Here is a 14,741-nt window from a genome sequence, read left to right on the forward strand (position 1 = left end):
TTCTATTTCTGGGTTGGGAGAATCCCCTGGAGGAGGGCATGGCAACCCACTCCAGTATTCTTGTGTGGAGAAATCCCATGGACAGAGGAGCCTGGCAGGTTACAGTCCATAGGGTCACAAAGGGTCAGACACGTCTGGAGCTTCCCACACATGCACATGTTGGGCACATATATGCTAACAAGTGTAATATTCTCCTCTGACATTGATTTCTTTATTACTATATGGTGTCCTCCTTTGTCTTTCTTTATGGCCTTTGTTTTAAAGTTTATTTTGTCTGATATGAGTATTGCTATCCCCGCTTTCTTGCTGTTTCCAATTTGCATGAAATATCTTTTCCCTTCCCTTCACATTTTTCATTCTCTTTGTTTTTTGCCCTGAAGTGAGTCTTCTGTAGGCAGTATATTGGAGATTCTTTTTTAAAAATCCAATCTGCCACTCTGTCTTTCAATCAGAGTATTTAGTCCACTGACATTATGCAAAAATACGGAATGCTGGCTAGATGAAGCACAAGCAGGAATCAAGATGGCCGGGAGAAATATCAATAACCTCAGATACGCAGATGATACCACCCTTGTGGCAGAAAGTGAAGAAGAACTAAACAGCCTCTTGATGAAAGTGAAAGAGGAGAGTGAAAAAGTTGGCTTAAAACTCAACAGTCAAAAAACGAAGATCATGGCATCTGGTCTCAAAACTTCATTGCAAACAGATGGGGAAACAGTGGAAACAGTGAGAGACTTTATTTGAGGGGCTCCAAAATCACTACAGATGGTGACTGCAGCCATGAAATTAAAAGAAGTTTGCTCCTTGGAAGAAAACTTATGACCAACCCAGACAGCATGTTAAAAAACAGACATCGCTTTGCCGACAAACATCCATCTAGTCAAAGCTATGGTTTTTCCAGTGGTCATGTATGGATGTGAGAGTTGGACTGTGAAGAAAGCTGAGCACTGAAGAATTGATGCTTTTGAACTGTGGTGTTGGAGAAGACTCTTGAGAGTCCCTTGGACTGCAAGGAGATCCAACCAGTCCATCCTAAAGGAAATCAGTCCTGAATATTCACTGGAAGGACTGAGGCTGAAGCTCCAATATTTTGGCCACCTGATGTAAAGAACTAACTCCTTAGAAAAGACCCTGATGCTGGGAAAGAGTGAAGGCTGGAGAAGGGGGTGACAGATGATGAGATGGTTGGATGGCATCACCAACTCAATAGACGTGAGTTTGAGCAAGCTCTGGGAGTTGGTGATGGACAGGGAAGCCTGGTGCGCTGCAGTCCATGGAGTCACAAAGAGTCAGACACGACTAAACTGAACTGACATTAAAAGTAATTATTGATAAGTATGTACTTATTGCCATTTTAATCAATTTTCCAGTGATTTATGTAGTTCTTCATTTCTTCCCTTTTTGTTTTTCCTTTTGTGGCTTTATGATTTTCTTTTGTGGTACCCTTGAGTTCCTTTCTCTTTGGTTTTTATGAACCTATTATATATTTTTGACTTTTCATTACCATAGAGTTCAAGTATATTAACTCATAACTATATCAGCATCATTCAAGTTCAAATACATTCTGTAAGATTCACATTTTTATAACTCCCCTCTGACATTTTGAGATTTTGATATCTGATGTCTTATTTTACATCTTCATACTTATCCTTTTACTGTTTATTATAATCACTTCTATAATTTTTAAACTGTTTTAAAATTTACATGTGGTTTATTTAAGTGACCTTCAATCCTTACTATACATTTGCCTTTCTTATTGTGATTTTTCCCTTTCATACAGATTTTTGATTCTTTTCTGCTTACAGAATATCCTTCAATATTTCTTTCAGGATAGGTGCAGTATTGCCCAAGTCTTCTTTGTCTTAAAATTCTTTATCTCTCCTATTCTAAATGATAATCTTGCTGGACAGAGTATCCTAGGTTGCAGGGTTTTTTTCCCTTTCAGGATTTTGAATCCATGTCATTCCATTCTGGCCTGAAAAGTGTTCACAAAGAAATCAGCTGTTAGCTTTATGGAGCTTCCCTTGTAATGGACTCTTTTTTTCTCTTGCTCTATTTAGAATCCTCTCTTTAACTTTTGTCATTTTAATTATGATATGTCTAGGTGTGGGTTTGTTTGAATTCATTTCACTTGGGACCCTCTGTTCTTCCTGTATCTGTATACCTGTTTTTTCTTTAGGTTTGAGAAGTTTTTAGCTCTAATATCTTCAAATACATTTTTTATCTCCTTCTCTCATTTCTCCTTCTGGAACTCCTATTATGCATAGGCTGGCACATTTCTCTTTATCCTATAGGTCTCATATATTGCTCTTTTTTTCATTTTGTCTTTCTGTCTGCTGTTCTGATTGGATGATGTCCATTATTCTATCTTTCAGATCACTTCTTCATCCTTCTGTGTCATTTAGTCAGCTATTTGTTGCTTCTAGATTGCTTTCTGAGAAGGCACTGGCGACCCACTCCAGTACTCTTGCCTGGAAACTCCCATGGACGCAGGAGCCTGGTAAGCTACAGTCCATAGGGTCACTAAGAGTCAGACACGACTGAGTGACTTCACTTTCACTTTCACGCATTGGAGAAGAAAATGGCAACCCACTCCAGTGTTCTTGCCTGTAGAATCCCAGGGACGGGGGAGCCTGGTGGGTGGCCGTCCATGGGATGGCACAGAGTTGGACACAACTGACGTGACTTAGTAGCAGCAGCAGCAGCAGATTGCTTTTTATCTCAGTAACTGACTTATCTATTTTTGTGTTGTCTATTTTTGACTGGTTCATCTTTACGGTTTTTAATTCCTTGTTACAGTGATCTGCATTCCTATCAATAATCTTTTCTAATTAATTTAGCATTTTTATTTTACCTTTTTCTACTTGGGATCTGGTAGACTGGTGAGCTCTGTTTCATTATTTGTAATCTTTCAGGGAATTTCTCTTGTTCTTTTAATTGGGAGTAGTTCCTCTGCCTTTTCATTTTACTTAACTTTCTTTTTTAAATTTATTTTTTAATTGGAGGGTAATTGCTTTATAATACTGTGCTGGTTTCTGCTGTACAATGTGGATCAGTCATAATTATACATATATATCTCTCCTCCCCCTAGAGCCTCCCTCCCACTCTGTCTCTATACATTTAGAAGAAATTGTTTTCTACTATAATCTTATAGAGCTGTTTTTAAGATGTTTTTATGTGTGAGTGTCCCTGTGTAGACTATGTGTGTCCAATGCCTTTGGTGCGAGGGTTGGTTTTGGTATGAATGCCAGTCACATCTCTTCCCAGGGTATGCTAGCCATTATCCCCTTGATGGGGAGGCAGAGGTGCTGGAGGATCTAAAGCCTGTTCAAGGAGTATAGCAGGACTTCCTCTCTGCTCCGCGGCTACTGCCGCTCTGTCAGGGACAAGATTGCCTTCTCCGCTGCTGGAGTAGAAGCCCTGATGATTGGGTGTGACAAGGCCCTGCTGCCCTTGAGCATGTGCCCTGCCCCAAGGAAGCGAGTGGGAAGCAAGCGATGCTTGTGCACTCAGAGGACCTACATGCACCCTGTGCAGGAGTCCATGGCTCTGTTTAGAAGCAGGCTGAGATTACATCCCTGCCTCTATTACCTTCAGCCCAGATCTGGTATAAGGCTGTGGGGCCGAACAGGCTGAGGCTGGGTGTCAGGGTGTTGTGGCTGCAGGAACTGAGGGGCTGCACTGCTGCCAGAGATCTGGGCTGCCTCAGTGGCAGTCTTTGCCCAGGATCTGTCTGCCCCAGGTCGAGCACGAATCTGCAGTGTGCAGTGGGTGGCACCAGGGAACGCTGCTGGGAGGCCAACGGCTGCATGCTCCTGCGTGTGAAGACAATAGTCGCCGCCACCCTAAGCCCCGTGGTCTGTCTCTGTCGTTTCCCAGGGCCTGGCTGGCCTAGGTCTTGTGCCAGGCTGTGGTGGAGTGAGCAGGGCCAGTGTGCTCCACTCCGACTGGAGAGTGTGGGTGTGGTAGCAGCCACCAGCGCAAGGCTCTCTCCATCTTGGCTACTGGCAAGTCAGTGTGTGCACACTCCTTCAAAGTGAAGTCTAGACTTGAGGCCTCTGTCTGTCCCAATGGCTCTCCCAGAAAGCAAGGGGGCTTATCTTCTCTGCACTGGACCCTAGACCTGGTACAGCCAGCTTGTGGCTCAGCCTGCTCCCTCTCCAGGGCTAGGTCCTCCCATGCAGACTGAATCCTTTCAAATCCCTCCCAGGGGTGCAGGTTCCAACCTGATACTTTTATTTCCATCCTACCAAGTCACATGAAGATCTTTCTTGCAGCTCTGGTTGTACAGGAGTTCTGCCAGTTTCCAATTAGTTTTCTGTGAGAATGCTTCCATATGTAGATGTATTTTTGATGTATTTGTGGAGGGGAAGTGAGCTCCACATCTTCCTACTGTGCCATCTTGATCCCCCTTGTTTTTACATTTGTAAGTGTTTGAAAAAAATTATCAAAGGATCACATTTTGAGTCATGAGAAAATTATATGAAATTCAGACTCAGACTTCAGTGTCTACAGATCAAGTTTTCTGGGAACATAGCTACCCTGCTCTGTGTTCATACTGCCTGTGGCTGCTCTCATACGGCAGAGGCAGAGTTGAATGCTTACAGAACAGACGGTAGACGGTGGCACGCATCACCTCGTGCTGCTCCTTTGAGGCATTACAGATTACACCGACACTATTAAAACCTGACAGAATCTCAACTATGTGTATTGTGACATCATGGCATTTTATTATTTTTATTTCCAATACATACCCATCACGTCGTAACAAGGAAGAAAAAAGAGAAAACTCTGAATGTTGTGTTTTAAGGCACAGTGGAGTGTGGATTACACAACTACCGAATTAGATGGTAGAGCATTATGTTTATTATTCAGCGATATTATAGCTATCCTAAAAGAGTACAAAGGTACATTAACATTACCAGACTAAGCACTTATCATGATATTTTCAACTCACAGGAAAGCAATGGTCAGAAAAATTAGAAAATTTAAAATCTCATTGTAGCAGAATTTCTTTCCACATTCAAAAATTAAAATGAGGTTTTGCTTGAAAAAACCTACTAAGAAAGTAAAAAAAAACCGAGTGGCTCATTTTTTAGACAAGCAAAGAAAGTTGCTTATTGGTAATGGATTAACTAAATCATTTTGAATTGTTGCAGCTAAAGAAATCTGTCCAGAAAAAATAAATTTGTTTAAGACAATTAGCCTTTGGGTGAGAACAGTTGCTTACAGAGTTGAGGGTTTGGGAATAACACTAACAGTTGATTAAAAACAAGGCAAATACTTTTGAGTGGTTTTCCTAGAGTTTTGATAAGGCAACAAATGTTACTGTTACTACTAAGTGGTTTATTTGAGGAGTCAATGCCAAGTTTGAAGTGATAAAGAATTAGCTTTTATGAGTAGTTTACATGGAATAACTACAGGCTAGAATATTTTCAAAGACACTAGTGAGAAAGCAGTCATCCAGCACAACGTCAAGTGGAATCACACTGGGGTAAAAAATATGTAGGGGGGAATGGCTTATAGACAAATTATAAAGCCTATAAAAAGTCAAGCTGTTTGAAGCCTTACGATTATTCACTGTACTATCTTTTCACAATTTTGCACACACACACACAATCTTGAATCGTGTCTTTCAGAACCAATCATGTTAACAGTGAACCTCATTTTCTCCAGTGGATTTAACCATTGTTGGTTCTGAGTTTCTGTCAGGAACAGAAGCTAAAAATCCTGACTTGCCCTATAACACTTTCCAATTAAAAATTTTGCTATTCAGGGAGACACTAGTTTGGGAAAGATCCTGGTGTTCTTACTTGTTGCAGGTAGTAATACAGCCTTTCTTCTCTCGATCTTTGGTTTGACTGTGTCTTTTGGTTTGGCGCCCACCAAGAGGTGAACCCAGTTTTCAGGTAACACAATTACTTTTTAAAGGATCACCTGCCCTTTTTATGAAAGCAGCCAGTACCAGCTGTCCTCCTAAACTGGAAGGAACTCCTAGCAAATCGTGTGGGTAAAGTGTAACCCCACACCAAATTCCCATGTGGACAGGGCTATGGCATCTTCTGTCCATATAAAACCAAGCAGCACAAAGACAGTAAGTGGCATGGCTGATTAACATACCACTCAGAGTATCAGTGGCTGCCTGGAAAGAATCAGGCTGCATCTCCATCTCACTTCTTACACTACAGTAGATTTTACAAAGATTAGGAGTTAGACATAAAAAATAAACCCACTAACACACTAGAAGAATATACTAGAAAACTTTTTAACCTTAGGGAGGATTTCTCTATGCTAGAAAACTCAGAAGTCATAAAAGAAAATGTTGATAAATCCAGATGCATAAAACAAAATAACAACAAAAACTTTTTCATGACAAAAGATCTAAGCATAATAAAGAAGCAAGTAACAAGGTGGTGAAAAGTATTTGCAACTTACATTCCAAAGGTTTAATATCCATAATACATAAAGAGCTGCTAAAAATAAAGGAGAAAGATATCTACACTGCACAAAAAAATGGCAAGAAATGTGCATAGGCCATAGAAAGAATTCTGTGGAACCAAGTATTTTTTACTTGTAAATATTAAAGAATTATGTACTTTTCTGCTTATCCTGTGCAAATTTTATCTAGGATAATCAAACAGTTAATGAGGAGAAATTCTTTTTATACAAACATGGTAGCTAAAAAATGAATAATGAATGATAGAGTTAGAATATCACTACTTGAAACTCAATAACATATACATTCATACATATAATTTTTTGTGGTACTAAAATTTTATAGGGAAGGAGCGCAATTAGGGGGAGCAATGTCCTAAAAGTCTCATTAGGAGAGCAACAATTTTTTAAAAGTTTGAGAAGTACTGATCTAGATAACAACCATCAATGGCTGCAAATATGGCAAAAAGGAGACTACATATTACCATTAAACAAGGACACACATTACTACCTAGGAAATATTCTGAGTGAAAATTCCTAGCTGCATCTCATCAAACTCTAGATCTAACTATCAGTTTGCAGAATACAGGGAAGAGGGAATGCATTAAAATATACTATAGGTATTCAAATCCAGAATGTGGAGAACTCTAGAGGGCAAATATTAAGTTTCTTCAACAAATAAACGTAAAGAGAAAAATCAAAAAGGGAAGAAGGGAAGCTATAGAATAAAAGAGATTTAAAGGACATATTAACAATGGCAATAAATGGACCTTATTATAAGTCTAATTCTAAGAAGCAAAAGGAATACAGTGATAACAGTATTGTGGTGGTGTTTAGAGTTATCTTTCAGAGATACAAATGGAAATATTAATACAGATGAAATGGGGACAAAAGACAAAATCAAAGTAGGAAAAGTATCTCAACTGATATCACTGATCAGTGCTTCTCAAACTTTAGTGTCTAGAAAATCCTAAATTGGTGGATTCCTTATACAAGGTCCTGTATAAGGCATGATAAATTTGCATTGCTTACTAGTTCCCTTGTAATGTTGATGCTGCTGGTCTAGGAATCACACTTTAAAAACTACTGTCATAGACAAAAGGCTAATTGCTGCTTTCATATATAGACAGGTATTAGACCCTACAGTAAAATAATTAGAAAAAGACCAATGAACTAAGAGAAAACATGCAAAGAGCTTAAACAAACAAGTCAAAGAAAAGGAAATATAAATGTCCTCTAAACATACGAAAACATACTCAAGATCCCTCAATATGAGAGAAAAGCGTATTTTTAAAACATAACAAGGTATCATTTGTCACAGTTCGGGGTGATTAGTGCTGGCAAGAGTGTGAGAGAAAAGGCTCTGTCACACATTGCTGATAGGTGTGTAAATTGTTATTGCCTCTGTGTAAGGCACTATTCATTAAAATTTAAAATGAATGTATCTTTTGAACACTAATATGTCAGGAGCCGCATTAGGCATTACTGACAAAATAGAGGCACGGCCCTAAACCCCCTCCCTTTGTTCCGTAGGCACGGACCCGGAATGAAGGAGTTAGGTTTTGTGATTCTGACTTGTTTTTTCCTTTCCTCAGTTAAGTTGACTGAAGAGAATCTTAAGGTGCTTATTTTTTTTGAGAGGAGCATGAGAAGGCATAAAGCCTTCTGCAGCTGTGCTCAAAGAATAATTCATAAAGTTAATCACTGACATTTGTTCAAGAACTTTTACAAACAAGTGTTCCAGGGTGAGCACACAGGCCGCAGCTTGAGGCCATGGGAAGGATTGCTATCTGAAGCCCATTTGTGAGAAAAGTATTTATGGCAATGGAGTTTGCTGAATTTAGGGCTTAGGAATAATTAAAATAGAAGCTAAAGATTTAAGGATTGCTGTAATGTTACAATATTCTACTATGGCTTATAGAAATTAGGGACTTTAGAGATATTATTAGGTAGAAGCCCTTTCTAAGAAATAGTGAGCTTAGGCTACTAGGGGCAAATAGGACTTAGAAAGATAAGAATTAAACTGAGGAATGTGGTATGCAGCCCAGACATTAGCATGAGTTACAGTGTATGCACAAGGACACATGAGAAAAAGTAGATAAGAGAATTGCTGAGGAAGGAATTCCTTTTGAGGGGCAACAATGATTTTTGGAGAAATAAATCTGGGTCAATGGGAACTAAAAATATCAAACCTCTGATCTAATGCTTTTGTAAAAGTATAAAAGAGAATCATAAGCTTGAAATAAACAGTCAGGCCAAAAAAACTGAGAGGCTGCCTCAGTTTCTCGCCGACACCGCCCATCCCTTCAGGTTGAATCCCTGGCTGCTGGAGCTGGACTCTGGCACAAATAAGAATTTATCACAGAAATATTCTTATTTACACATGGACTAAATGGCAAAGGTACAATGATATTCACTGCAAGCACTGCATTTAGAAGTGCAAAACTGTAAGAACCTAAACTTCCACCAAATGACAGTTTAGCTGAATAAACTACAGTACACAGGGGAAAGTATACAGCTGTTAAAAGAGGAGGTAGTTCTGTATATTTTTATATGAAACAAACTCCAACTTAGGCTTTTAAGAGAAAAACCCAAATCTTATAAATAGTTGTTAATTCTATACCCTGTTGGCACCCGTTATGTTCATTTGTTGCTGATAAAATTTAAAACTAAGGTTTTTTTTAAGTTTTTCTTCTGCTGCTCTAAGGACAAAGTACAGCCTATGCAATTACCCTGTGATTTGCTCACCTGACTGAACGGTCATCGCTTCCAGTCACGGCCAAAGGTTTAGTAGGATGGACAGCAAGTGCCCACAGCTCGCCTTCACAATGCCCTTGCATAATTAGGAAAGGCTTGTTTCTTTCATGAACCACAATTTCAAAAATTTCGCCATCCTGTGTTCCAACTAGAATGTGGTCTCCTCGCCAACACACACTCCTCACAGACAAACCTAGTCAAAATGGAATTGTACTTAAGATTAGTACTGTAATAACAGAATGCTAATCTGCCTAAACCCCTATTAATTTTTGTATCTTTTATACCTGAGGTGTAAGATAGAAGGAATCTTGGACCCACACATTTTCTTAATTTATCCATATTGTTTTCTATGTGAAACATTTCTTTTTATATACCCAGTTTCTACCCATCCTTCAGGACATACGCTCTTCTTCCTCATTAGACAACATCAGTCATAGCCCGACTACTTCCTCAGTCAGCATCTTCTAACACAGTGCATGCCATCCACATGGGGCTACCCTCATGTGCTTAGTCGCTCAGTCGTGTTCAACTCTGCAGCCCCATGGGCTGTAGTGCGTCAGGCTCCTTTGTCCATGGGGATTCTCCAGGTAAGAATATTGCAAAAGGTTGCCATGCCCTCCTCCAGGGGATCTTCCCAACCCAGGGATTGAGCCCACGTCTCCCACATTGCAGGTGGATTCTTTACCATCTGAGCCACTAGGGAAGCCTATAACTACCACCATGCTGCTGCTGCTGCTGCTAAGTCGCTGCAGTCGTGTCCGACTCTGTGCAACCCCATAGACGGTAGCTCACCAGGCTCCCCCGACCCTGGGATTTGCCAGGCAAGAACAGTGAGTGGGGTGCCATTGCTTTCTCCAACTACTACCATAGAATTGTTTTATTTTTCTCTTAGAATAATCTGATTTTTATGTGTCTATATTTTACTTCTTCAATGTGCTCATAAAATCATTAAGAAGAAAGATTTATACTTTTTCTGTATACAATCCTTTTTGCAACCTCAGGAAAGCTGGTATTTCCCTCAGTTTCCTCATCTAGATAGTATGGTCAACAATGAGCTACTGTGTAACTTACAATGTTATGAGAATCAAATAAGAAAAAGTGTCAAATTATTTTATAAACTTTACAGTACAAAAGTGCTCAGCAAAACTCATGAAAACAATATAATAGCTAACATTTATTGGATGATCATTATGTACCAGACACTCTTCTAAAATTTTTACATATATTAGCTCATTTAATCCTCTGAGCTATTTTTCTCATTTTACAGATGATGGTATGCAGCCCAAGGTCACATGTCTAATAACTGACTAAAATATGGCATAAATATAGACCTGTGTACTTCCAATCCTACTCTTATAACACTAGTGGGTAATATGTTTACTTTTGTAGTGAAAGACTGTTTTATTACATCAATTTTTAAAAATCCTCCAAAGAAAAAATTATATCCTGGTTGCTGACAAATTTGGATGGAGGAAAAACACACATACATGCACTTAAACAATCTTAAACAAAAGTTCCTCTAACTCTCAACACACTATTTTCAACAGTTTATTTGCTAAAGTTACATTCAGCATTCAAATAGCAAAATATTTCCAAAATTTAAGGTTACCAAAGTAAGTACTTATCACATCTCTCTGTGGGTCCCATTATAGCTGGAATCTTTGTCATAACAGTAAACTTACACAGTCTTCAGGCAAAATTTCTCATTAGCAGAAGGATTTTAATTAAATGTATCCAGTATGAAGGAACAAACGTAAGCCTCATTTATATTTATAAACATGCTTTAAGTTTACTGAAAGAAAGAGGCAGCCCTTGGTCTAGCTGGAATCTACCAATAATGAGATAACTGCTTTGCTATTACCTTTGTACCCCTGGTCTGTTTCCCTGAGATCAATCACAGTAATTGGTTTAAAAGTTAAATCCCAAAGACGAATACAGCCATCTCTGCCACCAGTAGCAAAGCCTTCTTCACAAGCATTCATGCTAAAAATTCCTGCCTAGAAGAGGGAATAAAATAATTTAACAATATATGCTTTTAAGAAAATACACTACATGTGACAGTAGAAATCCACATAAAACTTCTCGACACAGCAAAAGAGCCGTCAAACGCATCAGAAGATACAGATGATAATCCAGAAACAGATCTAAGTACATACAGGAACTCATATGTGACCAAAGCGGTATTTAATGATATAAGAGAAAATGAAGTTAAACCTATAACATATACAAAAATCAATCAGACAAAACCAAAATATACAGACAAAATTCTAACTTTAAAAAATAAAACAAATATGTTAGAAAAGAGTCAAAAGAACACTTATGGAACTTTGGGCTGTGAAAGACCTTTATGGCAGTTGTCCACAAGCCATAAAGGAAAATTTTTAAATTTTTCATATGAGAAAAGATATCATAAGTAGAAACAAACAGACTGGGGAAATATCTGCAATGTGTATGACTGTCAAAATGTGTATGTATATGTCAATGTGTATGACTAACACACAAATAAACAAAATAAAACCCAACAACAACAATAACCAAAAAAAAGAGCAAAGGATAAGTAAAGTCGATTAATAGAAAAGGAAATTCAAGTACAGTTGACCCTTGAACAATGCAGGAGTTTTGTGGAGTCAAAAATTCTAGTATAACTTAGAAGTGAACCTCCACATCCAAGATTTCTCCATATCTGCAGTTCCACAGTATCTGTGAATCTAACCAACCACAAACTGTGTAGTACTACAGAGCTACGGTTTCTCCAGTAGTCATGCGTGGATGTGAGAGTTGGCCCATAAAGAAAGCTGAGAGCCAAAGAGCTGGTGCTTTCGAACTGTAGTGTTGGAGAAGACTCTTCACAGTCCTTTGGACTACAAGGAGATCAAACCAGTCAACCCTAAAGGAAATCAATCCTGCATATTCAATGGAAGGACTGATGCTGAAGCTGAAACTCCAATACTTGGGTCACATATGTGAAGAGCCGAGTCACTGGAAGAGACCCTGATGCTGGGAGAGACTGAAGGTGGGAGAACAGGGGGACAGAGGAGGAGATAGTTGGATGGCACCGTCAACTCAATGGACATGGGCTTGGGCAAACTCTGGAAGATAACACACAACTGAGCGTAAGCGTGCATGCACACACGCACACATGCAGTATTTACCACTGAAAATCATCCCCATACAAGTGGACCCTTGAGGTTCAAACCTACGTTGTTTAAGGGTCAACTGTAGCCAGTAAATATAAGAAATTTCACAAATCGATGGGAAAGAAAATTAAAACAAATAGTTAATATTTTTCACCTAGAAGATAAGCAAAAATTTATAACAGTGATCATGTCCTGGGCTAATGACTATGAGGAACAAACTGGGAAAGAAAATTAGAACAAACAGTTAATATTTTTCACCCAGAAGATAAGCAAAAATTTACAATAGTGATCACGTCCTGGGCTAATGACTATGAGAAACAAACTGGTATTTTTATACTGATGGTACAAAATGTGAAATGCCACAACTTTTCGCTAGAATCTGCTATTTCTGGTCTTCAGACATTTTGCTGAAAGCAATACCTGCTCTAAGCAGTTCTTAAGTATACTTAACACGAAATATTTTATATATTTAATAGCAATTCATATTAATATGTGTGTGTGTGCTCAGTCATGTATGACTCTTTGCAACCCTATGGACTGTAGTCCACCAGACTCTTCTGTCCATGGGATTTCCCAGGCAAGAATACTGGAGCAGGTTGCCATTTCTTTCTCCAGGGGATCTTCCTGACCCTGCGACTGAACCCACGTCTCTAGTATATTCTGCACTGGCAGGTGGATTCTTTACCACTATGCCACCTGGGAAGCTCTCATGTTTATATGTTTAATAGCTTTTCTACTTGAGATGCTCCTGATAACAATATGGCGGCTCTATGCCCCCTAGTTCCCTTCACTATGTGAGGGACCCAACTGCTAAAAGGACCAAATCAAAAAACACTGAAAGGTTTTCTTTTTTTAAAATTTTATCTTGTATTGGGGTATAGCTGATTAACAATGCTGTGATAGTTTCAGGTGAAGAGCAAAAGGACATGCATCCATTCTCCCCCAAACTCCCCTCCCATTCAGGTTGCCACATAGCATTAAGCAGAGTTCCATGTGCCACAGCAGGTCCTGGTGGTTACCCATTTTTTTTATTTTTTTATTTTTTTTGGTTACCCATTTTAAACACAGCAGTGTATACATGTCCTTCCCAACTCCCTGACTATCTCCTCTCTCATTCTTCCCCCTGTAAGTTCATTCTCTACGTCTGTGAGATTCTTTCTGAAAAATCACTAAAAGGTTTTAACAAGAGATCTTTTTTCCTGGTTTGGTAATTTATTATATGAAAATCTCATGAAGTACAAAAATTTCTTTGTCACTCACTTAATCAATGATATTAAAATTGAAAAGTTAATATTATTCTAGAACTATCCCCAAATTTCCCACTGGTAAATTAGCCACAAAAGCACTAGTTTTATTCCAATAATGAAAAGGACACCATAATAAAACAATGGTTTGAACAAAATACTAATTATACTAGTTTAACTGCATAATGTTTCTTCATTGAAATCTTGAAAACAAACAGACAAATTAATTCAATTGTAATAGCAGTTTTCAAGTAACTGAATTGATTAGAATGTCTGCTATTATGGAACTTTTCATTCTAAGACAAGGAAGTAAGTAATTAATACCTAAAAGTATTCAAAATATTTAAATATACTTACAGTATGAGCTCCTTGTATTGTTCGTATAAGATTGATTCCTTTCCAAACATATATATCCCCATTGAGTGCGCCAGAATATGTTAATTCATCCCTTGCACAGGCCAGGCACAGGATGGTCTGAAGGTCACCAGTCTTCCCAAAGACCCCTCGTTTTGGGGTCAGAGCATTTCCACATAAACTCCAGAACTAAAAGTACAGAGTATAATCAAATTACCACAGAAGGCTCATAATATAAATATTTCCAGTACTTTGATGCTATGTCAGCACGGGAGACAAGAAACCACCCGTGAAATTCCCTTATGATTCAACAGCATTCAGTGTCCACTTCCTTAACCTAGTGCGGTCGTTAGCTACATCACAGCAGATAAACCACTGGTTTCGATCCTTACTGTAAGAATAAAGGGGGCTGAACTGGAATATTTTTTAAAATATGCTATTTCCCTTAGTTTTCTGGGAGAAAAAAACTACATAAACTTAGATTAAAAAGTTGGGAATAGGTTACCAATGAAAGCAAAGCTAATATTAATTTCTTTAGTCACCTTGGTATTTCAAATGCTCAAGAGCCACATCTGTCCAGTGGTCACTCTATAGCAGAGCACTGAGTTGGATTCTAGAACAACGGTTCTTAACTCCTGCTGAGCATCAGAATCATTTGAATACCTGGGCTTCACTCTCCAGAGATTCTCCCTCAGTACATCTCAGTGGGAGTTAGGGTATACTATGCTTTAATTTCCCCCAGATGATTTTAATATGCAGCCGAAGTTGATAATCACTGATTTAGAAGAAAATAACAGACTGAAATTGGGACTTA

At 38.6% G+C, this 14,741-nt stretch overlaps 1 protein-coding gene across 3 annotated transcripts in view; it reads right to left on the reverse strand.

The window, feature by feature from the left end:
- The window catches only part of EML5 (EMAP like 5), a 155,316-nt gene that overhangs the window by 103,380 nt on the left and 37,195 nt on the right, over positions 1-14,741 (reverse strand). For all 3 annotated transcript variants that reach the window (XM_069597237.1, XM_069597235.1, XM_069597236.1), the window contains exons 5-7: positions 13,931-14,116; positions 11,054-11,189; positions 9,184-9,385 (exon numbers count right to left, since the gene is read on the reverse strand). In XM_069597237.1, the coding sequence (XP_069453338.1) occupies positions 9,184-9,385; positions 11,054-11,189; positions 13,931-14,116 (524 nt within the window). The remainder of the gene's footprint in view (positions 1-9,183; positions 9,386-11,053; positions 11,190-13,930; positions 14,117-14,741) is intronic.

This window comes from Ovis canadensis, chromosome 7 (assembly GCF_042477335.2).
Source record: "Ovis canadensis isolate MfBH-ARS-UI-01 breed Bighorn chromosome 7, ARS-UI_OviCan_v2, whole genome shotgun sequence".
Lineage (NCBI taxonomy): Eukaryota > Metazoa > Chordata > Mammalia > Artiodactyla > Bovidae > Ovis > Ovis canadensis.